The 25,720-nt window shown below is 39.5% G+C and overlaps 1 protein-coding gene across 4 annotated transcripts; it reads right to left on the reverse strand.

Annotated features, from left to right (window-relative positions):
* Positions 1-1,917: 1,917 nt before the first annotated feature.
* On the reverse strand, positions 1,918-24,027 carry DDX59 (DEAD-box helicase 59). Of its 4 annotated transcripts, none has more exons than XM_058700084.1 (8): positions 23,843-24,027; positions 21,696-22,513; positions 20,365-20,532; positions 15,924-16,013; positions 9,496-9,747; positions 8,647-8,799; positions 8,040-8,168; positions 1,918-2,432 (listed from the first exon to the last, which is right to left on the reverse strand). In XM_058700084.1, the coding sequence occupies exons 2-8, from the start codon at positions 22,500-22,502 to the stop codon at positions 2,169-2,171; spliced, it is 1,863 nt and encodes a 620-aa protein (XP_058556067.1). In that variant the 5' UTR covers positions 22,503-22,513; positions 23,843-24,027; the 3' UTR covers positions 1,918-2,168. The 4 variants fall into 4 exon arrangements, with proteins under 4 accessions (XP_058556067.1, XP_058556068.1, XP_058556065.1 ...); XM_058700085.1 differs by having other exon boundaries at positions 9,496-9,672; positions 23,757-24,027; XM_058700082.1 differs by having other exon boundaries at positions 23,757-24,026.
* Between the last annotated feature and the right edge of the window lie 1,693 nt (positions 24,028-25,720).

The following is a 25,720-nucleotide window of genomic DNA, read 5'->3' on the forward strand; positions in this document are numbered from 1 at the left end:
ATAGTTTAAATATCTGGCAATGTTCTTTGCGAAGATGTGATGAAGCCAAAAAAAAAACAAAAAAACAAAACAAAAAAAAAACCAAAAAACTTTGGCTTTTTTTTTTTTTAATCTGATTAAATCCTCATGATGAGCCTGCGAGTTAGGTACTCTTTCCCCCACCACTGTCTCACTCACCTGCTGCCTTGAAGGAAGTGAGAATTTCAAAGAGGGTGGTCTATTACCCAATGCAATAAAACAGTTCAAAATGAGAGCAGGCAGAACATAAGAAGGCAACTGAAGGATGCATGAATAGAAGTGGGAACAGAAGCCAGTCAACGAGCCAATGAGGCTGACCAGTGGGGTTACATTATAGCCCAACACTATTTATTTTTGTTTAAATATAGTCTTCTAGGGGTGCTTGGCTGGCTCAAGTGGTACAGCATGTGACTCTTGATCTTGGGGTTGTGAGTTCAATCCCGTCGAATGTAGAGATTACTTAAAAAAAAATGTTAGTGCCCACTGGTGATGGTTTAAAAAGTTGAAGATTTAAATACATATAGTCTTCTAAAAATACTGATTTGCAAAGCTATCATCTCTCTATACTGCTTTTATTTATACATTTATACACAAGTTTGAGACTACTGAAAAAGTGCCCTTTCTCTATTGTTATCAACACTTTTAAGGCCCCTTTTATATGTTGAGCATGGTGGTGATGCTTGGATTTCAGCCTCCCAATCCACCGGCTACAGCACCGTGGGACCTTAATGGTTGCCTCATCCTTGAAATCAGACATACTTACCACTCAACAGTTAGCAAACATAGAATCAGGATAGAGAAAGCCAGAGTCTTGAGGGTCACATTCTTTGGGGAACCTCTGACCTCGTACTTTCCTTTGGGTGGGGACATTAAGAAACTACCTACTGAGGGACTCTAGTTAGTTCCATAAATCTCTGCCACGCCCCTTTGGGGAGGATGTTTAGGATATAAAGCTTAAGTGTCAATATTTATGTAACATACTATCTAAATCCTGCAAGTAAATTGAAACTAACAGTTTTTAAAGAAATGAAAGTACTGACGTATCAAAGCAAAACACCTATCCTTCGTTCCATTATTTAATATTATCAAGTGAATTAGCAAACTGACATTAACATAAAACTGTAATTGCAATGCAGCATTAACATAACTTGACATTATTTTGATAATAAGCAGCCCATAAGTATAACATTGTGGAATGTTATATGTTAAGCCAAATGGTGGAAAGAGCCTAAATGTCCATCAACTGATGAATGGATAAAGATATGGTTTATATATATAATGGAATACTACCTGGCAATGAGAAAGAATGAAATCCGGCCATTTGCAGCAACGTGGATGGAACTGGAGGGTATTATGCTAAGTGAAATAAGTCAGTCAGAGAAAGACAGATATCATGTTTTCACTCATATGTGGATCTTGAAGACCATGGGGGAAGGGAAGGGGAAAAAATAGTTACAAACAGAGAGGGAGGGAGGCAAACCATAGGGGACTCTTAAATACAGAGAACAAACTGAGGGTGGGTGGGGTGCAGGGGAAAGGGGAAAGTGGGTGATGGGCATTGAGGAGGGCACTTGTTGGGATGAGCACTGGGTGTTGTATATAAACCAATTTGACAGTAAGTTGTATTAAAAAAAAATGTTTACCAAGCTGAAGGGAAAACAACTGAGAATAAAACATATTTCACACTGATCTTTTAAAGAAGCACCAATCATTTCTTCCAGTTTCCATCATTTACTTTCTTCCTAACATTCATTTATTCAACAATAACCCAAGTGCCAATGTGCCCGCAGCGCACTGGGGACACTAAACGAAACTATCACCATTCTGAGTCTGACTGCTCGCTGTGCAGGTGTCCGGCTCTGACAGCAGCTCCAAGAGTATTGGGGGGAAAAAAAAGGCTTTGTCTAGACAGAAAAAATTTTATTTTATTTAGCAATTCATTTTCCGATTTTTTTTTAATTTATGAGAGCTAAAGGGAAATAAATATAATACGGTGGTATAAATCTGATACTCAATTTAAAAAAATTTAAGTTATGTTAAATTTTTTTTGCTTCATGTACATGTCCCATTGATTCAAACCATACAGTAATAAGATACAGAAATTTCATGGACAACATACACAATAAAAAATTGTTCAGTGGTATAACAAGTCATTTTTGAGAATTACTTTTATCATGTTTTCTAATAATGTCCATAAGATTAGCACCTGTAACCAGATCATTCTGTGTCTGTTTATCTTTCTGTTGTTCCTTTCTTTTCTGGTCGTGAAGGTAAGGGGAGTTTAGTAACTGTGGGGGAAGAATGGATCCTGTGGGTTTTACTCTTTTTGCAATATCCCAGAAGAGTCTTTTTGAATTGTTATTGATGAAAGTAATCGCCGTTCCATTTTGACCTAATCTCCCCACTCTTCCAACCTGAAATGAAACGCAAAGGACATTTTCAAAATGTTCATATAAAACCTTAATGTCTCTTGCAAGAAAATTAAGATTAGTATTTAAAGAGGCTTTACTAAGATTAACGTTCATCATTCCCATAGCACTTTTTGTATTGTACATCGCAATGTATTTTGTGAAATCAATTTAGGTAGACTGCCACCAGCATCTTTTTAATGAAATAGCTCAAACAGAAAATACGAAAGTGATCACATATAATACCAGTAAGGATTGTTTGTGAACCCTGTGTTTCAGTTCCGGTATCTTGTGAGGGGGTGGCCAATGACATGAAGATGTTTCTTACTGTGGATAGGGGTAAGGTAAAAACTTTCTGAAAGCTACTGCTTTTAGAGCAAGAGGACTCTTTAGAGTACTTCAGTGCCTTGAAATGTGAGATTTAAGTGAACTCATTTTTGCATAAAGTTCTCATTTTGATAAAATTAAATGAACACAAAATTGTGATGAAAATACATGATAAGGAACAAAATTTACTTGTCTCCAAATATACTGAGAAACTCTTCAGAAGAAGGGGGTAAATACACAGTCATGGTCAATTTCTGCTCCTTAACTGAAATGTAGAACAAAGTCTATATTCAGAGTATTTAAACGATTAGATCATTGCTGCCAATATATAGGACATTTTTAACGTTGTAAAAACAAAACAAAACATGGCCATCTATGGAATGAGACTGGGCACAAGAGAAGAAATGTTGCTTTATTTATGTTACTGAATTTTTCCAATAAAACTAAAAACTAATATAAAATATAGCTGCACTCACATACTAGAAGAGAAGATTTGTGAATCATGTATCTGATAAGGATCTTCTAGAATATATAAATACCTTTTACAACTCAATAATAAAAGGACAACCCAATTAAAAAATAGGCAAAGAATTTAAAGATATTTCTCCAAAGAAGATACACAAAGGGCCAGTAAGTACATGAAATGATATTCATTAGTCATTAGGGAAATGCAAATCAAAAGCACAAGGAGATATCACTTTATACCCATTAGCATGGTTATACTTAAAAACATAAACAACATAGGTGTTGATAAAGATGTGGAGAAACTGGAACCCTCATATATTGCTGGTGAGAATGTAAAATCATGAGGCCACATTGGAAAAGAATCTAGCAGTTCCTCAACATGTTACACACAAATTTACTATATGACCCAGCAATTCCATTCCTAGGTGTGTCCCCAACAGAAATGAAAATGAACATATGTTGGCAAGGATGTACAGAAAGAGTAATACCAGTACACTGTTGGTTGGAATGCAAATTGGTGTAGCCTCTGTGGGAAGCAGCATGGAGTTTCCTCAAAACATTGAAAATAGAATTACCATATGATCTAGTAATTCCACTACTGGGTATTTACCCAAAGAGCAGGAAAATACTAATTCAAAAAGATAATATGCACTCCAATGCTTATTGCAGCACTATTTAAATTTTTTTTAACATCTATTTATTTTTGAAAGACAGAGACAGAGACAGAGCATGAGTGGGGGAGGGGCAGAGAGAGAGAGGGAGACACAGAATCTGACGCAGGCTCCAGGTTCTGAGCTGTCAGCACAGAGCCCAATGCGGGGCTCAAACCCACAAACCTTGAGATCATGACCTGAGCTAAAGCCAGACGCTTAACTGACTGAGCCCCCCAGGCGCCCGTGCAGCATTATTTACAATAGCCAAATTATGGAAGTAGTCCAAATGTTCATCCATACATGATACATGAATGGATAAAGAAGATATGGGGTGTGTGTGTGTGTGTGTGTGTGTATATATATGTGTGTGTATATATATATATATAAAATGGAATATTATTCAGTCATAAAAAAGACTGAAATCTTGTCATTTGCAACAACATGGACCTAGAGAGTATAATGCTAAATGAAATAAGTCAGAGAAAGACAAATACCATGTGAGTTCACTCATATGTGTAATTTAAGAAACAAAACAAATGAACAAAGAAAAAAGGAGATAAACCAAAAAACAAACTTTTAACCATAGAGAACAAACTGATGGTTACCAGAGCGGGGAAGGGAAAGGGTAAAATAAATGAAGGGAATTAAGAGTACACTTATCATGATGAGCACTGACTAAAGTACAGAATTGTTGAATTACTATATTGTATACCTGCAACTAATATAACACTGTATGTTAACTAGACTGGTATTAAAATAAAAGAAATGAAAACCTACATCCACATAAAAACTTGTACATGGGGCGCCTGGGTGGTTTAGTCGGTTAAGTGTCCAACTTCAGCTCAGGTCATGATCTCATGGCTTGTGAGTTCAAGCCCCACGTCAGGCTCTGTGCTGATAGCTCAGAGCCTGGAGCCTGCTTCAGATTCTGTCTCCATCTCTCCCTCTCTGCCCCTCCCCTGCTCGTGCACTGTCTCTCTCTCAAATATAAATAAACATTAAAAAATTAAAAAAAAAACTTGTACATGGATACACACAGCATTATTCATAGCAAACAGAAAGTAGAAACATGCTAAATGTCTAGCAACTAATGAACAAAGAAAGGCAGTATATCTTTGGAATATAATGTAGCAATAAAAAATGTACAGATACATGCTACAACTTGAGTGAAACTTGAAAACACTGTGATAAGTGAAAAAAGGCAGAGAAGAGTACATACCTATGATTCCATTTATAGGAAATGTCTAGAAGAGATACATCTATAAAGACAGGCATAGAGTAGTGGTTGCTTAAGGTGTGTGTGTGTGTGTGTGTGTGTGTGTGTGTGTGTGAGAGAGAGAGAGAGAGAGAGAGAGAGAGAGAGAGAGAGAAGGAATGGGGAATGACTGCTGAAGGGACAGGTATGGGGTTTCTTTTCAGGATAAAAATATTCTAAAATTGACTGTAGTAATGGCTGCACAACGATATGAATATGCTAAAAACCAGTAAATTGACTTTCAAGTGGTGAGTTGTATAGCATGGGAGTTCTATCAATTGAGACATAATTTATTCTGAGGTATTTTATACTGTAACATAAGCTGTTCAAGAACATAACTGCAATACTCTCTAGACTCTAAAAGCTGACTCAACAAATTCCAAATTATGTGCCCAGAAGTCCCTGCCCCCTAAGTTAAAAGCAAACACTTGGGAATACCTACTATAATTTAAAATACACATATCCTTAAAAAACAATAATAAAAATAGAATAAAATAAAATAAAATACACATTCCTTTGACCTAGCAAGTCTCCTCCAAGTCTATTTTATAAACATACTGCATGAGAGAAACAACTGTATAGATGGCTGTTCACTGCAGCATTATTTAACAACAGAATATTGGAAATATTTGATTATCCATCAAATTGTAAAGGATTTATTGAATTATGGTAATCCATACAATACACTACCATGTAGCAATGAAAATAGATCAAGCCCAATTGAAAGCAAGTAAAAACATTTGAAGAGTTTAGAACAGTGCCTGGCCATATAGTAAGCACTCCATACATATCAATATTTTTTAAATGGTACCTATTATGTGTGCTAATAAGGAAAGATGCCTAAGATATATTTAATAAAGAAAGCAAGGCATAGAACAGTTGGAGGAATGTGGTCCCATTTACGTAATAAGCGTAACATGGTACGCATATACATGTGTACTTGTGCATAAACATGCATTTTATAATTTCTGCACCATTAACTGTTGTAACCACTCAAAAATAGGAGGGTTACCTTACAGAGACTTATTTTTCACTTTATATCTTTTGTTATTTGTATTATTTCTTATTGTGTATATGTACCGTTCAATTACTGAAGCAAACAAACAAAACATACCCAGATATAAGAACTAGAAAAGCAGAAGGATATGGGGCCATTCTGAGTAGAGGTTAGAAACTCTACATACTCAACACCCCCTGAGGCCATTGCTCAGGGTACACTGTGAATGTGAACGATAACTCATGAATAACTGAGAGCAATAGGGTTGACTTTGGGATAGCAAGAAAAAGTTACATAACTGTAATCAGCATGCTCTATTTAAGAAGCAGAGAAGCTTCTTAAGTATTTTAGTATTTTTAGAAAATTATTAAAAATTCAAAAGAAAATAAACTTCATTTATTTGAACAATCAACTCCTGTGTAATACTCAATTCCCTGATGCACAGGTAAATGAGGTGGGACCAAAGGGAGAGAAAGAGAGAGAGAGGCACTGCTATGTTACTAAGTCTGAGTAAAAATAAAAGCAACAATGCATTAAAGGCACTAAAAGCGTTTCAGTGGGTGATCCAAGTAAATGTGGCATTCAGAGGTAATTCTAAGAACATTACAGAAAGGCTTTACTTGAAAAGTCTGTAAGTGATGCCGGAGAAGGAAGACAGGTAGCAGTCAGTGAGATAACACGACGCTAAGAGAAAGCTCTATTTCTGCTAGAAAGAAGAGCCTGCTGTTATCTTTGGCAGCAAAATAAACAAAACTTTAATAGGCGAAAGACTAGAACAAATAAGGATATGAAGAAGAGATGAAGACAAGATTCCCAAAAAAACAAATACTTTAACGGATCAATTTTATTTCGGCCAGATAGACCAATTTAAAACAAAGCCTTTTCTTCCCCCTGATTATAAACGCTATTTAATATGCTCGCTAAGTAAGAAATAGAAAGGAAATTAAAAACAAAAACAAAAACCACTACTTAAAATTTTATTAAACTGATATTTTAGGTTATTTCCAATTATTTAGAAAAAAAAATTTTTAATGTTTATTTTTGAGAGAGAGACAGAGTGTGAGCGGCATAGGGCCAGAGAGAGAGGGAGACACAGAAGCTGAAGCAGACTCCAGGCTCAGACCTGCCAGCACAGGGCCCAAGGCAGGGCTCAAACTCAAGAATCATGAGATCATGACCTGAGCTGAAGTTGGACGCTTAACTGACTGAACCACCCAGGCGCCCCTCCAATTATTTTTTTAATCCATTTTAGGCACACATAGAGTTTTTAAAAACAAAATTTAGGGGCGCCTGGGTGGCGCAGTCGGTTAAGGGTCCGACTTCAGCCAGGTCACGATCTCGCGGTCCGTGAGTTCGAGCCCCGCGTCAGGCTCTGGGCTGATGGCTCGGAGCCTGGAGCCTGTTTCCGATTCTGTGTCTCCCTCTCTCTCTGCTCCTCCCCCGTTCATGCTCTGTCTCTCTCTGTCCCAAAAATAAATAAAGAACGTTGAAAAAAAAAAAATTTTAAAAACAAAATTTAGCTTATATACATGTATGTTTTAAAAGCAAAACTACATAAAGTTTATAAAATCTTTTTAGGTCTATGATAAAACTTATTTTTTCTTTTTTTAGAATACTGTCTCACTTTTTTTCATTTATTTTATTTTAGAGAGAGCAAGCAAGCAGGGGAATGGGGCAGAAGGGGGGACAGAGAGAGAGAGAGAGAGAAAGAGAGAGAGAGAAAGAGAGAGAGAGAATCTTAAGTCCTGACTCAGGGCTTGATCCCACCACCCTGGGATCATGACCTGAGCCAAAATCAAGAGTCAGATGCTCAACCAAGCCACTCAGGCACCCCAAAACTTTTTATTTTTTAGTTACCACTCTATTGATAATGCCTTGCCCAAGAGAACTCGGGAGGAAACATAAAATCTCTTTACCTGATGCACGTACTCATCCATACTTGAAGGCATATCGAAATTGACAACCAGCCTGACACTGATCAAGTCCAGGCCTCGTCCCAGGACTCCGGTGCTCACCACAACTTCATAGTCTCCTTCAAGTAATCCCTTCCCCGAAAAGCAACAAACTTCATTATTCAGAATTTATCTTATGTGGTTTTATCTAATTCAGATACCTTTTCTTCTTTTAATACTTTCTTCAACATTGTTGTTGCAGTATCTTTTCAGTAAGTAAAGGTCTTAGAATACCTGAGAAATCTGTGTGGTTTAAATTCTTCCCAACCACCCCCCGCCCAACCCCATCAAATGTTTTCTCTTAATGTACTCAAGCAAACCCTTTCCAAGGGTGAACTACTGCTCTGCCCCCGTCTAAACTGACCTGATTTCAGAAATGGTAGATTCTGAATTAGTAATCTATTTAGCAGATAACCCTGTAGGGAACAGGCTTATTGCTCCCAAGACACAGAAGCCTGAGCAAGAGGAACAATTAGCTGACAGTCACTGCTTGCCTGAAGTTAAAAAAGGTCGCTTTAAAAACCAGCTGGTAATAGGGGGTCCCTTGAAAACAGAATGCTGAGTGCCAAACCTTTAAAATGTTTTTCCTTTCTGTTTGTGACTTCTCCGAATGTATAGACACACTTTTTAGACCAGTGATTTTCTGCACTGCCTCACTCAGCAGATCTGCTCCCAGCTTGCAGTCCACAAATACTAACACTGGAGGCTTGAAGAGTTTCCTATCCTGAAAAACGAAAAACATAGGTCTAAAATTATTCATACAACATAATTTACAATGGGAAGTTTTTCTGAAAGCATTAGTATAAGCTAGTTATCAACAGGCTTATAGAGGAAAAATGAGTGTTAAAATGAATGTTTTTTAAATATGCACAAACAGAAGCACAACAGTCTACTGCTGTTCATATTTCTCCAATACTTCATTAATATTGCAAAAATAATTTTAAAATTTTGAGTGCAATTTAAAATTTTAAATACTGTTCATAAGTAAATACAAACATATTTAACTTAATACCTTATTTTTAAGTAACTGTGCTACACATATCACCCACTTAACAAATTTCTGCTTAAACAAGTTACCACTAAAAGATTCTATTTCCCAAGGACAGAATGATCAAGAAAGAACTTGTCTTTAACCCGATATATAAAACTACTAAAAATTTTTCAAACAAAAAATATTACTTAAGAATAGTCTTGATATTTAAACATCTTTCGATAATAGGGGGAAAAAAGGGCAATTCTGCATCCATACAGTAAGCTTATATAAATAAATATTTATCTGATCCCACAGAATTGAGGTAAAGCAATTTAGTTATTAAGTATCTATACTAAATTCCCCAAAGGCTGCATCTAAAAATCACAATCTTAAGGACTGTGAAAAATGCAAACACAATCTACAAAACAGGGTTGCGCAACTACTCACATTTAAGATTTCAAACAATTTTTTCTTTTTGGCTGGTTCTTCTACCCACAAAATAATCTGGCGCACACTGGAACAAGGCAGGTTCTTTTCCCCAGTGATAATTCTCACAGGATTATGCAGAAGCTGGCTTCCTAGTTGTTCTATGCTAGCTGGAATTGTAGCTGAAACCAAAATGGTCTGACAATCATTAGGAACGTTTTCCAAAATGTCAAGCACTTGCTGTTGAAAGCCCATCTTTAACATGGTATCAGCCTAAAATAAAATCATTTTAAAGTTAGTCCTACTGGCCATTACAACCCTGGGCCACCCAAGGGAAAAACTGAAATGATTATGAACATGAAAAATTAAAAACTTTTACACAGAAGAATATACCACAATGTCAAAAGGTAAAGGATAAATTGGGAAAATACATATTTATATAAAATTATACATTGGGTAATTACAGGTTTTCAATGATATACAAAGGTTTTTATGGCATTAACAGTGGCAAAAAAATGTATATATCCTAAATATCCACCAATAGGGGATTTAGTAAATAAATTATGGTAGATCCACATAATACAACCCTCTGCTATCATTAATTATGACTGGAAAGCCTTTTATTAAGTGATAATGAATCACTGCTAGCAGGAAAAAAGCAAAGTACAGAACACTATGTATAACATGATACCAGTTGTGTATACACTCAAGAAACTCAATTGTTGACTCTGGGGAGAAGGCTTGCAGGCTGTAGAAGGGGGTGCAATTTAATTCTTCATTTTATAGCTTCTTGCAAAGTTGTTTTTTTTTTTTTAACCATGGATGCATATTTATAATAAAATATTAAATAAGTAAAAACATTTACTGTTGGGGGCTTCCACTTCAGTATATACTCCTGTGTTGCCGGTCTTTAAAAACAATTTATGTATTACTAAGCAAACAGAAGGAAAAAAATTAAGTTAAAGCTGCTTCAAAATAATAAAGATTAAGGCTATCTTGATTTTTAAATACAATCTAGCTATCTATAATTTTGAAAAATAAGTTATTTAACTATTTTAGAGTATTTAGACTAAGGCATTGTATTTTTAAGCGTCCACTAACATACTATTAAAGTATGAACACACATTTTAATATTCACTCTGTGACATTTAAAAATCTAAAATAATCATGATGGTCTGGGTTTGAACCTGACTCTACCTATGACCTTAAATTAACCAAGGTAACGAATGGCTGTAAGCCTCAGTTTTTCCTTTTACAAATGGGAATGATAATGGCAGCTACCCTATAAGGCTGCTATGAGCATTAATGAGGATATATTATGAGCATAAAATATATAAAACACTTGGGACCACGTTCACAGCATGGTAAGTCTCAATGTTTCAATTTACTATGAGACACAGAGCACGCGCACACCCATGCTATGTCTTGCAAATATCCCCTGCTTTTCTTCAATAATCCCACTAAGCCCCCCTCATCTCAGGAGATGGCCTTGCTTCCCCTGGTTCAGAAAATAGAGAGGCCATCAGAAATAAATTCTCTCAGTTTCTCTTCTCATCCAAGCTTCCCTGCATCTAATCTGTTTACACTAACACACCCCCAAATCCAGCTACTTCTTTCCAGCTCACATTTGTGAGACTCCTCCTCATCCCGTCACCCCCACACCAGAAGCCATCTACCTCAAGCATCCAGAATCTTCTAGAACATCAATCAGATCCGTTACTCCTCTGCTTAAACCCTCCAGTAATTTCCCATCACATGTAGAATAAAATCCAATTGTTAAGCACAGTCTTCCAGTTTTCATCCTCATCCACTTCTCTGACTTCATCGCCTACCATTCCCCCATCTCACGTCCCACGACCCTGCCACACCAGCCTTCTATCCCCAACTACCCCATGATCACTCCCACATCAGCTCCTGAACACTAGCTGGAGACTGATGGAAGCAGTCTTTCCTCCAGATGGATTTTTGTGTGGCTGGCTCCTTTTTGTTCAGATTTCAGCATCAAAGTCACTCAGAGAGCCCTCCTCCCATACCAAATTGAGAAAACCCCTGTTGTCTCTGTCACACTACCTGTGCACATACATCTGTCAGAGCTTATCTCACTTTCCATTGTATCCTCAAAACCAAGGACAGTGTCTAGCATGTAAAAAGCCCCAAAAATGCATCTGATAAACAAACAAGCATTCATCAAGTCTAAGCACTGAAAAAGCACTGTCAGGCAGTTCACTAGTCAGTGTGTCCCAAATCTCCCTAAAGAATCACCCAGAATGAGTTTTTAAATATTCCTGGACTCCAACTCAGACCTACTGAGTCAGCATATCCAAATAAGAGATCTGGTCATTTATTACATTTGCTGAGTACACTGGGTAATTCTTACCATTAGGGAAACTTGGGCAAACACTGTGCTTGATTACTGGGATAAACCAAGGAACATAAAAGAAATTATAAAGTCTACATAGAGGTCAACAGAGCAGAGAGGAAAGAAGGCCTGAAGTCTATCTAGGGGACTGACAGAAGGTTTCAGAGCCACGGACACATAAAGGAAGAGCAGGTGGATGGGGTGGGAGAGAATTCTAGGCCAAAGAATAGGTAGGAAGACAGAGCAGATTTTCTAATTCCAAAAGAATTATCTTAGTTTTCATGCCTTTTCCTTTATCTTCATCGTCCTCTTAGAACAGAGACCTCTCTTTTCAGGGATATTACTTGTTCTCACTTCCTTCCTGGTCTCTCAAACTACACCATGTTTACAGACTCATCTTCAAACTCCATAAGCAGACACTTGGCCCCAGTCCTTGTCCCTCTCCAACCTTCCTCCCTTAGAGAAACCAGTGTGTCTCATGGATGCTAATGCACATTTCTCATATCCACACAGCATTTCATCCATCATTCACAAGAAATTCAACATTTCTAAAACCAAACTCAAATATTATTGCCAAGCTCCAACTCTTACCCACTTGCCCTTTACTTAAAATTAGAGGCACAACCAGCATTTATAGAGTCACGTCAACCACCTTCTTCTCCATCCTCTCTCATATTCAGTCATCAGAAGATTCATGAATGATTTACAGTGGTTCTCAGATGTCCTCATGACTCCCACTGCCTCCGCCCTGTCCCTGACCCTACTCACCTCTTGTCTGGGTTGCTAGCCACTCTGTCCCACAGATTCTTTCTTCTTTAATTTCTCTTGCACGGAGCAGCAGAATAACCTTGCTCAACCACCACTTTCCACTTGTGACACCCCAACTCAATAATTTTGAAAGCCTCATTGTTTCCCACATCAAATCCAAGATCTTCCTCCTCCCTTTCAAGGCCCTCTATAATTTGACCCCACCCTAACTACCCAACTTTACTTCCTATTATTTCTCAGGAAGAATGCTTCAAGCTGGTTGGTCTCTCAGTGCATGTACTTGGCCTTTCTGCCTCTGCCTATGTTAGCTTCTTCACCTGGAATACTGGATACATTCTCAAGTTTTCTAAATCCTTTTCCATCTGTGGATGACCAGGTCAAATCCCATTACCTCGGAGAGGCCATTTTTTACAGTGCCAATTCACACAATCTCTTATTTCTTTCTCTTGACCTTAATTGCACTGAAAAATTAGCATATCATACATAGTCCTGTTTTTTTTTTTTACTAACAGCTTATATCAGGCGTCAGCAAACTAAGGCTCTTGGGACAAACTCAGACCTCTGTGTGTTTCTGTGAACAGTTTTATGCGAACACAGTCATACCCATTTATTTACCTACTGTCTATGGTTGTACTGAACAGTTTCAACAGAGACCAAGTGGCCCCTGAAGCCTTAAATATTTACTATCTGGTCCTTTACAGCATGAGTTTGCCATTCCCTGGCCTACATTACACACTTTAGTACTTTGTATTTCAGTATATATGATAATGCTCTTGCTTAATTTCAAGTGTATATGTCTTTTTCTCCAATAAGGTTTCAGTACTTTGTAGGCCTGAATAGTATTTAAAATTTCTTTGTGATTCCATCCAAACTCATCTAGAGCTGGTCAATCTACATATAGGTCAGAGAGGAAAGAAGACCTAAAGTCTATCTGGGGGACTGATGGAAGGTTTCAGAGCCAAGGACTCTGAATAGCACTTCTATGCTGACTTCAGTTTCAGTACATGACCAATTATGTTGTTTACCAGCTCATTTCCTTAAATGCTGAGGAGCTGGGACAGAGGCTGCACATAACAAGCACTCAGTATAGGTTTGCTGAATGAATACTCCTTTTGTATTCTGAGCATAGCACTGAGGTGTCCTGTGAAACCCTATTAATTGGCAAAGATGGAAATGTCGTGAAGGGAAGCAAACAGGAATGGAAATTAACTTTAAAATCAATGTGATGATCCGTTTCTCAGGCTCATAAGATGGCAAGAACTTAAGAACATGGGCTTATCAACAATGGGAAGCCCATTCATACTTGCAGGGTGGCAGTAAGTCTGATGATAATCCAATGCAATAAATCAGTTGAACCAAAAGGCACACCAGGAAAATGCTGACCTAGCAGCACCTTTTAAAGGACTGAGTAACAGTTCACAATAGCCAAGGTATGGAAACAACCTAAGTGTCCATCGGCAGATGAATGGATAAAGAAAATCTGGTGTATGTATACACAATGGACTATTATTCAGACTTAAACTTCTTACATTTTTAGTAACATGGATGGACCTGGAGGGCATTAAAGTAAGCTAGACAGAAAAAGACAAATACTGTATGATAGTACTTATATGTGCAATTTTAAAAAGTTCAACATGGGGCGCCTGGGTGGCTCAGTCGGTTAAGCGGCCGACTTTGGCCCAGGTCATGATCTTGCGGTCCGTGAGTTCGAGCCCCACATTGTGCTCTGTGCTGACAGCTCAGAGCCTGGAGCCTGTTTCAGATTGTCTCCCTCTCTCTGACCCTCCCCCGTTCATGCTTTGTCTCTCTCTGTCTCAAAAATAAATAAACATTAAAATAAATAAATAAATAAATAAATAAATAAATAAATAAAAAAGTTCAACATAAGAAAATAAAAGTCAAATTCATAGAAAGTAGTAGAAAAATGATTGCCAGGGGCTAGAGAGTGGGTGAAACAGGAAGAGGTTTAGGATAAAAGGGTAAAAACTTTTGGTTATAAAACAGGTAAGGTCTGATATGCACAATGTGGTTACCATAGTTGGTTAACACTATACTGTATAACTGAAATTTGCTAAGGGAGTAGAACTTAAGTATTCTCACTGGGAAAAAAAAAAGGTAAATATATAAGGGAAAAAAACAGAAAAAAAATAATAAAGGACTGAATAACATTATTTTACATTTTTACAGGACTTTTCAGTCTATGAGACATTTTCACAATGTCTGGAAGATTAAATGACTTGCCCAGCATCCCATAGTAGGTAGAGTAAAGGCTCAAATCCCAGTCTTGCGGTCTCATCCAGGTGTTCTTTCCACACCCCCTGGCACCCTACTGCTACTTACTGGGCCCCACAGAAGGCAGGCCAGGTTGCCATCACTGGTCAGCACTTGGACCCCACATCTGTGACCCCTGCTGGGCCTCTGCTCTGTTACTGCTGTTGGGACGTGTGTGAAGGCAGAAGTGCAATGCCCTGCAGGCAGAACCGGCACATGTCCAGCCTGGGCTGACACATGGTTTTGTGTCCTCATGCTTGTTTACATGGTGGAATATCAGCAGACACTAACATATTTATTTTATCTTGTAAGCAAACCAAAAATATAAAAATGCTTATCTGCTCTCTGTACCACTGAAAATCACAACCACAAATGCCTATGACCACGTAGAAAAAAAATATAAAAGGTCATCCAATTAAGCATTCTCAGCTACTTCCAAAATCCCTGTTAATAGTTATTTGCCACTAATCCATTTATTTTTGTAGACAAATGATAGCCAGTGTCAAGTGTTTAAAAAACTTATCACTGAGAATACAGTAGCTGTTGGATTTGTGTTTTCTGTCAATTAGGAAAAGACAGCTAATTTTATTTATTAATGTGGTTTAATTTCAGTGCACTATACCTTAGGGTAGTTGCAATGCTACACAGGAACTAGCTTAAGAATGACCACTGCAATTAGGGGCTCCTGGGTGGCTCAGTCGGTTAAGCGTCTGACTTCGGCTCAGGTCATGATCTCGCAGTCTGTGGGTTCGAGCCCTGCATCAGGCTCTGTGCTGACAGCTGAGAGCCTGGAGCCTGCTTCGGATTCTGTGTCTCCCTCTCTCTCTGCCCTTCCCTCACTTGAGTGTGCATACGCTCTCTCTCTCTCTCTCAAGAAAAAATTTTTAATTAAAAAAAAAAAAGAATGACCACTGCAATTTTAAAAAATCCCTAATTTTTTTTTCCTTTGGGGAGAAAATGCCTGAACACACAGTGAGATTATATAACTATAATGTATTTTTCATAAACTATATAAAATTATGTAACTAATGTTCTAAGTAACACTACTTACTTCATCTACTACTACAATTTTTATACCACGGAGTTCTACAGAGCTCTGTTTTATTATATCCAGAAGTCGCCCAGGAGTTGCAATGATAACCTGAATAAATGAGAAAAAGATAATAAATTAGATAATATTCCTTCCTTCCTTTACTCATTCTTTCTATATATACTTACTGGGTGGCTAATATGTGCCAGTCACTGAGGTTAGGTACTCAGAATCAATGATGATTAAGTCAGACGTAGTCTCTGCTCTCATGAAACTTGTAACAAACACAAAGGATCAGATAAATACTCATGAGGTCAGTATGGTATGCAATAAACGGAGGCATCTGTCCAGTCCTCGCTAACATATAAGCTAAACCCTAACACAGAAGTAGTGAGAGCTAGCAAGGAGAGGACCAGGTGGAAGGAAAACATCCAAGAACCTTCTGTGGCTGGAAGGCCACAGAGGCTTCCGCGAGGTAAAAAAGGGGAAGAAAGACTTGGATGAAGCTTGAAAGTAGGCAGAGACCAGACCAGGAAGGGCTCTGCAGGCAGGCTGACCGCTATTTGGCTCCGTAAACAAGTGCAAATCCCTAAACCCCTTTGGGCCTGCTATTTCGTTTTAAATTAAAAGGTTGGGCACAATGATTTCTAAAGTTGCTCAAGGCTCTTAACAGTTTTATAATAGTTGAAGGAGTAGTTAAAAGTAGGCACTGTTTAGTCAAACTTCAGTAGGAGTCTTAGCTATAGCACTTAATAAATGGCGTGAGCCTCTGTTCTCACATTCATAAAATGGAAATGATAATTATTATAAAGATTAAATGAGACGGTGCCTGGCAAAAAGTCGAGTTACAAATGATCTAATAAATTCAATTGTATTCCACTTTTCAAGGACACAGCAACACAACGGCAAGCTCACAGAGAATGATAAAATTTCAGGGTTGTAAGGATCTGTATCCATAGAGCTATAGAGCTCTGCTTGGTTTCTTCAGAAATACTGTAAGCATTTAAATCCATTTCAATTATTTTGAACTGAGTTCATCCCTTCTATTCCTCTTCCACTTTCCCGCATTCTGCCAGTTTGGAAGTTAGAAACTTTTTTTTTTCCCATTCTTCTAGCACTTCCCTTGAATTTTAACAAATATTTGTAATTTAATAAAATCTAAAATTAATTGACATATGTACCTTTTTCTTGAACAATCAAGGGCAATTGATTTACACCAATCACAACCTTTCTGCACTTATATGCTACATTTGGCCGGTATTTTCCTTCTTTTTTTTTTTTTTTAAACCCACAAATTGTTCATGACTACTTTTTATTTGGTCAATATTTGTTTACACTTATCCATAGGCTTAGTATTGTCTTTGCTCGCCATTCTTTCTTTGATCCTAAACCTTCCTTTCCAGAATCAGATTCTTTGTACGTGGAATATCTTAGTTTAATGATCCTTTAGGTACTCTATTGGTAATAAACTCTCTCAGCTTTGTTCATCTGAAAAGGTGGCTATTTTGCCCTGGCTTTTGAAAGATCACTTTGTTGGACAGATTTTTTTCTTGAAATGTTTATTTATTTTTAGGAGAAACAGAGAGAAGGAGAGAGAACGAGCAGGGGAGGGGCAGAGAGAGAGGGAGACCAAGGATCGGAAGCAGGCTCTGCGCTGACAGCAGAGAGCCTGATGCAGGGCTGAAACCCCTGAACAGTGAGATCATGACCTGAACCAAAGTCAGATGCTTAACCAACTGAGCCACCCAGGTGCCCCTTGACAGACACATTTTCTCAGAGAGCATCTGTGAAAGACACGGCCCAGCATAGGGAGTGGGAGAGATAGGAGGGTGAGAAGGGGCCTCCATAGAAAGGTGGCCCTGCACAGGGTGTTGGTGGTCTCAGGGGGTGAAGAGGGCGCAGGGTGGAGCCTAGTTAAGAAGGCATCACTCTGTGGCAGTGGACAGAGATGAGGACGGGCAAGGGGTTACATAGAGGAGGATTGGTCAAGTAAACAAATATATAAAAGATAATGGGTAGCAAGTTTCTCACTGCCAGGGTTACAAACACGGAGACAGAAAACCCCAAAACAAATCTTGTTGTGTTTAATTAGAATTGGAAGTATCGACATGAACTCATGGTCTCCGATAAATACAGATGCAGAATACCCAATTATGGAGTAATTTCATCCTTCTATTCACTAAGAAGTCCTAGAAGCAATGATAACTCAATAGCAAAAGCCAACAGCAATGAGCCCAACCTAGAGCCCAGGTCTTGGTTTCTAAATACTATCCTGTAGCAAAAGGAATCATGGCAACTTGGAGAAAAGCATGATTCCAGGGCTGAGGCAAGGAAAGAACAATGGAAGCATGAACATCTTCTTCAGACAGAAAGAAACAAAGTGCTCAAAGAATGATGGGGATATAATAAAAGGACACAGAACCCAACTTGACGGTGATTCCACTGCTCAAATTGGGGACTACTGGAGAATCAAAACAAATAATGGTAATAACAGATTATAATCCTTTCTTTTTTAATTCATTTTTTTTAATTTTAGAGAGAGAGAGAAAGAGAGCAGAGGAGAGGGGTAGAGGGAGAGACAGAAGCTTTTTTTTTTTTAATGTTCATCTATTTTTGAGAAAGAGAGAGAGCAAGCACACATGCACAGTGGGGGAGGGGCAGAGAGAGAGGAAGACAGAGGATCCGAAGTGAGGTGGGCTCTGTGCTGACAGCAGTGAGCCCGATGTGGGGCTCAAACTCAAAAACTGTGAGATCATGACCTGAGCCGAAATCAAGAGTTGGATGTTCAACCGACTAAGCCACCCAGGTGCCCCCAGATTATAATCCTTTAAATGAAATAGGAAATCATGAGTCTATACTGATATAAGTATATATATATATATATATATATATATATATATATATATATATATATATCACATATATATATGTATATATTATATGTATATACTTGTATATTATGTAAGTATATATATGTATATATTATATGTATACATATATATAAAGAATAAGCTTGAAATGTGGTAAAGCACAAGAAATTTACAGTATGAAAATACTCCTCAAAATACAAAGGGAAAAAATAAAACTTTACAGTTACTTTATAGGTAATATCACCAGTAAAAGGACAAACTGACATTATGTATCATCTACAAGGATGTAATGAAAAAAACAAAGCATCTCTTCTATGATATTCCTTTCAAACATCTGTAACTTGAATCTAATCAATTGAGGGGCCTTCTTCAAACTAAGCAGTTTATAATCCTTTAAGTGTCAAGATCATGAAAAAAAAAAAAAAAAAGCAAAGACTGAAGAACTCTTCCAAACTGAAGCAGATGAAAGAGATATGACAACTAGATGCAAAATATGATTCTGAACTGGATTCTTGTGCTATTAGGAAAAAAAAAAAAGGTGATGGGACAATTAGTAAAACACGAATGGGGTCTGAAGAGTAGATGGCAGCAACATTAATTCCTGATGCATTCCAGTGTATCCATGTTAATTTCCTGATTCTATAACTGTATTGTGGTTACATGGGATAACCTCCTTCTTTGCAGGAATCACACTCTAGGGGCACCTGGCTGGCTCAATCAGTAAAGCATCCTACTCTTGATCTCAGGGTTGTGAAAGCCCCATGTTGGGCACAGAGCCTACTTAAAAAACAAAAAAGGAAATCACACTTTATAGTAGCTATGGATCCTTAGATAAATCCCATCTTTCTGAGATTCAACTTCTCAAACATAGAAGATGGGATATGCCAACCCACCTTCAAGAGCAAATGTGAAAACTGAATAGGATAATGCAGGTGAAAACATCCAACAGGATTTGGCATATGACAGCCACTCAATAAATTGTGTCCCTTTCTGATAGAAACAAACTTAAGGGGCACCTGGGCAGCTCAGTCGGTTAAATGTCTTGATTTTAGCTCAGGTCAAGATCTCCTGGTTCACGGGTTCAAGCCCCGCATCTGACCCTAAACTCATAGTGTGGAGCCTGCTTGGGATTCTCTCCCCCACCGCCGCCCCTCCCCTGCTCCCTCTCTCTCTTTCAAAAATAAATAAATAAACATTAAAAACAGTAAAAGATTTATTAAAAAAAAAAAAAACCTTAAAAAAAATTAAGGCTTGCTTGGCAAGAATTTAAAGGTTAACCTAAGGGCACCTGGGTGGCTCAGACAGTTAAGTGTCCGACTCCTGGTTTCAGCTCAAGTCATGATCTCACAGTTCATGAGGTCCAGCCCTGCACTGGGCTCTTCACTGGCAGCACAGAGCCTGCTTGGGATCCTCTCTCTCCCTCTCTCTCTTGCCAGCCACCCCCTCAAAATAAATAAAGTTAAAAAAAAGGTTTAACCTAAAATCACATTCCTTAAGGGCAAAAAAATAAATAAATAAATAAACAGAACAACAACTAGCTGCCATATTGCTTACAATGCTTTTCAAAGGCATTTTACCAAATCGGTGCTCACCTTAACATGTTGTCGCAAACGATAAAGCTGTGGAGGTAAGGGTAAGCCCCCTACCAGAAGCACAGTTTTCATGCGTGGCAGACCACTCATCAATTCTTTAGCTTGGCTCTCTATCTGAATGGCTAATTCTCTTGTTGGCGTAAGAATGAGTGCAGATGGAGTTTTGCTCTGCAAAGATGGGAAAAACAAGTCTAAAAGCACTGGCAATTAATTCCTGCAGATGTGGACTAAATCTTCAAAGTGATTCTAGGAACGTTCCAACCCAACTGGATATGAACCCTCCTGCCTTCTGTTCACTGCAGATGTTCTCTCCAAAAACCGTTGTAAATTGAACCCATTTCTATCGCTTCTCGGCCTTTTGGCTAAGATCAAGTGTAAATTGAACCCATTTCTTATAAAACACAGACATACAATGAAAAATCAAAACTGGGGCCAGGGAGGAGCACCCACAATAACCAAGGTGGGAAAACCGAAAGTTTGCTCCCAAATGGACTCTGCAATCTCCAGCCATGCTCCTCTGAAGAGAAAACCATGAAGATCTAGTTAAAGTTTGGCATCCCACCCTTGGCTCTCCTATGGATTCACTTACTGTTACAAATGTCCTATTTCCTGCACTATAGCTCTGTTTTGGACATCCAGTGAGTTTTACCTATATTTTAAACATGAGGTGCTTTCTTTTATTTTTTCCTCACATTATCTTCCACAATTCTTAGTTTTCCAAATTTTCCTCCTTTACCTCTCCTCTCTTTGCCTACATTTTGCACTGGTTTCCCTTCCTGCCCTACTGCAGACCCCACAAATTCAATAGTACTTGGTAAACATTGTGGTTAAAGTAATTATGTGTGTGTGGGGGGGTGCTTTATACACTATAAACTCACAAGTAAAGTAAGGCAGCATTATTTTAAGATGAACCACGAATCACATTTAAGGGTAGCTTTTGAACTCTACGATAGCGTTCTAACTTTGGTATAAATCAGTTTTTTCAAAACACAAAATCCAAGGAGGCTAAATGGACACAAAAATTGCAGGTCACCCAGTCAGCAGCATTTCTTTCCCCAGAGCAAAAGTTTACTTCTTGAATAGAAAATCTGTTGAAGATATTTTGTAAGGAAGGCAATTTTTAAGACCTTCAAGGAAAAGATCTTTGGTCCAATCTAATAAAAGGAAAATTCCCTAAAATTATGTTCTTCATACAAACTACCATCAGAAGCAAAATCACTAAGAGCACTAACGACTAAGATTATAGTTCAGTTTGCAGCTTTAATGTAATTAAGGCTGAAACTTGGTATATACCTGACTTGCTTCTGAGAGTAACACATGTGAACTCTTACCTCACATAAAGCTCGAGTGATAACAGGAAGAAGAAAAGCGGCTGTTTTTCCTGAGCCAGTATCCGCACTGGCCAGAATGTCTCTTCCCAGGAGTCCTACAGGAATCATCTGCATTTGGATGGGGGTTGGAACTTCATAGCCCGATTTCTTCAAGTTGAGATTTAAGGCCTCAGGGAAACCACAATGCTCGAAGTCAATAATAGGTCTGGTGACATCTTGCCCTTGAACTACAATTCCTAGCTGCCGTTTAAGATTTTCAATCTGGTCTTCCTGAAGGTTCAAAATAAAGGGGTGCTCTTTATAGACATAAAAAGCATTAAGTGGAGCCTCGGGCTCAGAATCAGCTTTCTGAGGACTGCTGAGTTTTAATCTCTCTTCCTTTTCCTTTACTTGCAGAAGATGTTTGGCTTTACACTCCAAACTACACACATCTTCGTCTGTCTTATCGCAGATATACTCTCCGTAACGACCACAAACAACACAGACAGGTTCTCCAGGTTCTGGCCAGCGCTGTGTTTTGGAAAATGACTTTACAGGCTCTTCAGAAAGATCGCTATCCTTTGCGTCCTGCTCAGGTCCAACCAAACAAACCTCAGCCAACTGGCCAGCTGTGCTGGGGAAAGGGCATGGTTCTGTGCTGGGCCTGTCTGACGTCGTGGCTTCTTTTGTAACTAAAGCATCAGTTGAATCATCTCTGCCTTCATCCAGCTGAAGGTCTTCTGCATCTGATTTAATTTTCTTAGCTGCACAACTTTTGCTGTCATCATTAGCATTCCTCTTGATTTTTAGAGATCTTGGAACAAACATCCTCTGATATTCTGTTGAGGAAATTATATAATGAGATTTATTTAACCCTCAATGAAGAATAAAATTCACATATAAAGTATGGTTATCTTGCAGTCAGCCTAGTGTCCCTGGGCTTTGCCTGAAAGGAATAGAAGAAGGCATCATGACACTACTTACAGCAAGCTTTTCTGCCATTCATCAATTTCCTCTGGTGAAAACAAACAGACAGCCCTTTTCCTTACACATGGGAGTGGTGAAACTTTGCACACTGCTTAGCACAGCCTTGTGCATACTGCCTGCTTCTGTTTACTGGCTACTTGCACTTTGAAATACCAAATATTACAGAAATTCTGGAGTAAATCCTTTTATTACGTTTTCACAAAACAGGAGAAACACTTCACAGCTGGAATCTCGAAAATCAAAACCACAAGGCATAGAGAAAAAATGCTATTTTGATGTAATAAGTAACCCGTATGTATTGCTATGTTCCACAGTGCTTAGCGCTTCAAGACCTGTTAACCTGATCTTCACAAGCTTGGAAAGTAGGTTAGCACCACCGCCCCCCCACCCCGGACATATATAGATATTTATTATGCTGTATTATGTATTCTATTATAATTTTTCACATGAGGAAACTTGGCCAGCTAGAGATTAAGTGGCTTGTCCAAGCTCACACCATTCTCAAGTGTTAGAACCCAGGCATTCTGGCTCCAGAGTGCAAGCTCTCAACCACTGCTATGCCTATCTCCACCAAAAATGTTTTTGCAAAATGACTGTGGGCCGTGAAACAAGGCTTTTAACCTAATTTTGAGCCTATTAAATATACTAAAACACCTTTCTCAAAAAAAATTCTTAGGATAAGTTACCAGATTCAATTTTTCCAGAAAAATTCCAACAAAAATGCAACTGAAGGTCTAGAATTACTATCCCAAGTCTCCGCGAATGTCAAGGAGGTGGGGAGAGGGACGGCTCTGTGTCGGCAGGGAAGAGCTTGGAACTCAAGGTCCTCAAATGGCGAAACGGAACCGGCTCCGGCAGGGCGCGGGGAGCGGCGCGGCTTCCCAGTAGCCGAATCCCTCCCGGGGCGCGCTCCCAGACCCTCCCCTCGGGCGTTGCCCCTCACCCCCGCCCCGCAGCCCAGCACCCAAAGGCGCACGCACGTCACGGCGCTGCTAGGAGACGGGGAGGGCGGGGCGCCGGATTCCGGCCGGAGGCCCGGGACCCCGCGACTGCAAGGGTGGGAGGGGAACTGTGTAGGGGGTGGGGGGATCCTACCGCCGCGGCCTAGCGCCCCGCGTCCCAGAGGCAAGGGAGCACGACGGGAAGGAGGGCCGAGCGGCCGGGGCCCGCGGCACGCTCACTCGCGCAGGCCTGGGGCGCGTCCGCTCCCGCTCGGGGCCGCCTTCCCCCTCCAGGCGGTGGGCCCAGTTTCCTGCCGACAAGCCTGGACCCGCTCGGCCACACTACGGTTAGGAAAGGCCGTGCGGAGCGCAGAATCCACTTCTCCGGGTTTTGGAAGGAGGCCGCGGCGCGCCTTAGCGCGGCGGGGAAGGCGGGGCTACCGCGGGAGGCGGAGCTTGGCTTGTAGCTGAGGGGGGGCGGGAGGAACGAGGGAGGGGCGGGGACTGGGAAGTTCCGCGCCTTTCCTTGCCCTTCCCGGTTCCCGGCTGCTGGTAAACTTCGGAGCGTGGCTGGAGCTGGCCAAGTTCTGCAGGGCGGGGCGGGTTTGGGGATCCTCTTGGAAGAATTTACGTAATCGAGTGGGCCAGGACTGGTGAAAAACAGTTAGACCGCCCGGAAAGACTGAAGCGGGTGGCGCGGGGGCCTGGTACACTTAGAAAGTGGGAAGTCTGAGTGTAAAAGGGAGGGGCAGAGGCCCCAGAGGCCTGAAAACCCGTTCTGCTTTTAGCTGGCAAAATAACTCTAAAACTAAATGGAGTAAGTTTAACATGATGTATTTGATACGCTGGATAATATTTCCATACTACCACACCCCACCCATCACCAAACAGAAAATAACACAAGTCACGGTTTTGGTCCCCATGGATTGCCATTTCTCTGCTTTGCTAGATTCTGGAGCCACATGCCCCCAGCAGCTGGTAGTTAGTTAAAAGATCGTGATGCGGAGAAAGGGGGGAAGGAAGGAGGAAAGCCAAGTTTGCCGACTTCAACATTTTTCTTACCTATTCAGAAATACTTTCAACCTAATGTTTGGTGCATACAAAATAGCATTTTGAGCAATTAACGTTAAGTTTTAAAGCGTGCTGATAATACGAAAGTCTGTGACTCCGCCACGTTATTGGTATAAGCATATATCCCTTCATCTCAGATTGAACACCTTGCTGCTTCCCTCAGCGACCACTATGCTGGATTTCTTTTCTCTCTCCTTTCCATTTTAGTAGTTTTATCAGAGTTGGATGCATTCCTAATTGATACATTGTTTCCTTTTCCTTCTTTTTGAGCTTTATAAAAACAATATATATCTAGCCGCGTGGGATTCACTTTTCATCATTCAGCATTTGTTTCTTTGATTCCTCCAAGTTGTTAAGCGTAAGCAAGCAGTAAAGCATTCATTTTTCCCGCTATAATATTTTGTACCTGTAAAGTTGTTTACGTGTATTTTCCTATGTACTTTTGAATTGTCTTCAGTATTTTGTATTTATTAGAGGCAAATTTACCGTGAAGCTAATGAAATTTGAGCTTCAGGGCCCCCACTCCCATGGGTCCCTTCCAAAGCCCTAAAAGAGGAGCCTTGTCCATGTGTTCACACGGTCATATGTTTTTGTAAAATCTTCTAACGAAGTATTTAAACCAGGATGGATTAGGACCACTTTTTCTTTATACTCCGGCTTCCCCTCCGTCAACACTTCTCAAGTTGGGTGGTGATAGATAGCAGCAGGCATTTGGGGATCCAGCCAAGGTGGGTTGAGTTGCAGATACATTTACTTGAGTTCAGTGGAATGTATTTATGGGTTTGCAGTCTGTTAATGTTAGGCTTTTGCTTCCCATCCCAGAGTAGGAAGGGGCAGGGACAAATGTCTTATCAGGATATGAATGTGTCCTATAGCATCCAGCATCAGAAGTATATGCATGTTGAGGGAAAAATATATAGTTTGAAATGGAGGGAGCTAGAAGCTGGTCTGTAAAAATTTATTAGATCTGTAAAAATGTAAGCAGAGAATGGTGTTCTGACCAATGCTTAAGTCAAATGGAAATTCTCTCCCATCAGGAATGTATTC

The sequence above is a fragment of the Neofelis nebulosa genome, chromosome 15 (genome assembly GCF_028018385.1).
Source record: "Neofelis nebulosa isolate mNeoNeb1 chromosome 15, mNeoNeb1.pri, whole genome shotgun sequence".
Lineage (NCBI taxonomy): Eukaryota > Metazoa > Chordata > Mammalia > Carnivora > Felidae > Neofelis > Neofelis nebulosa.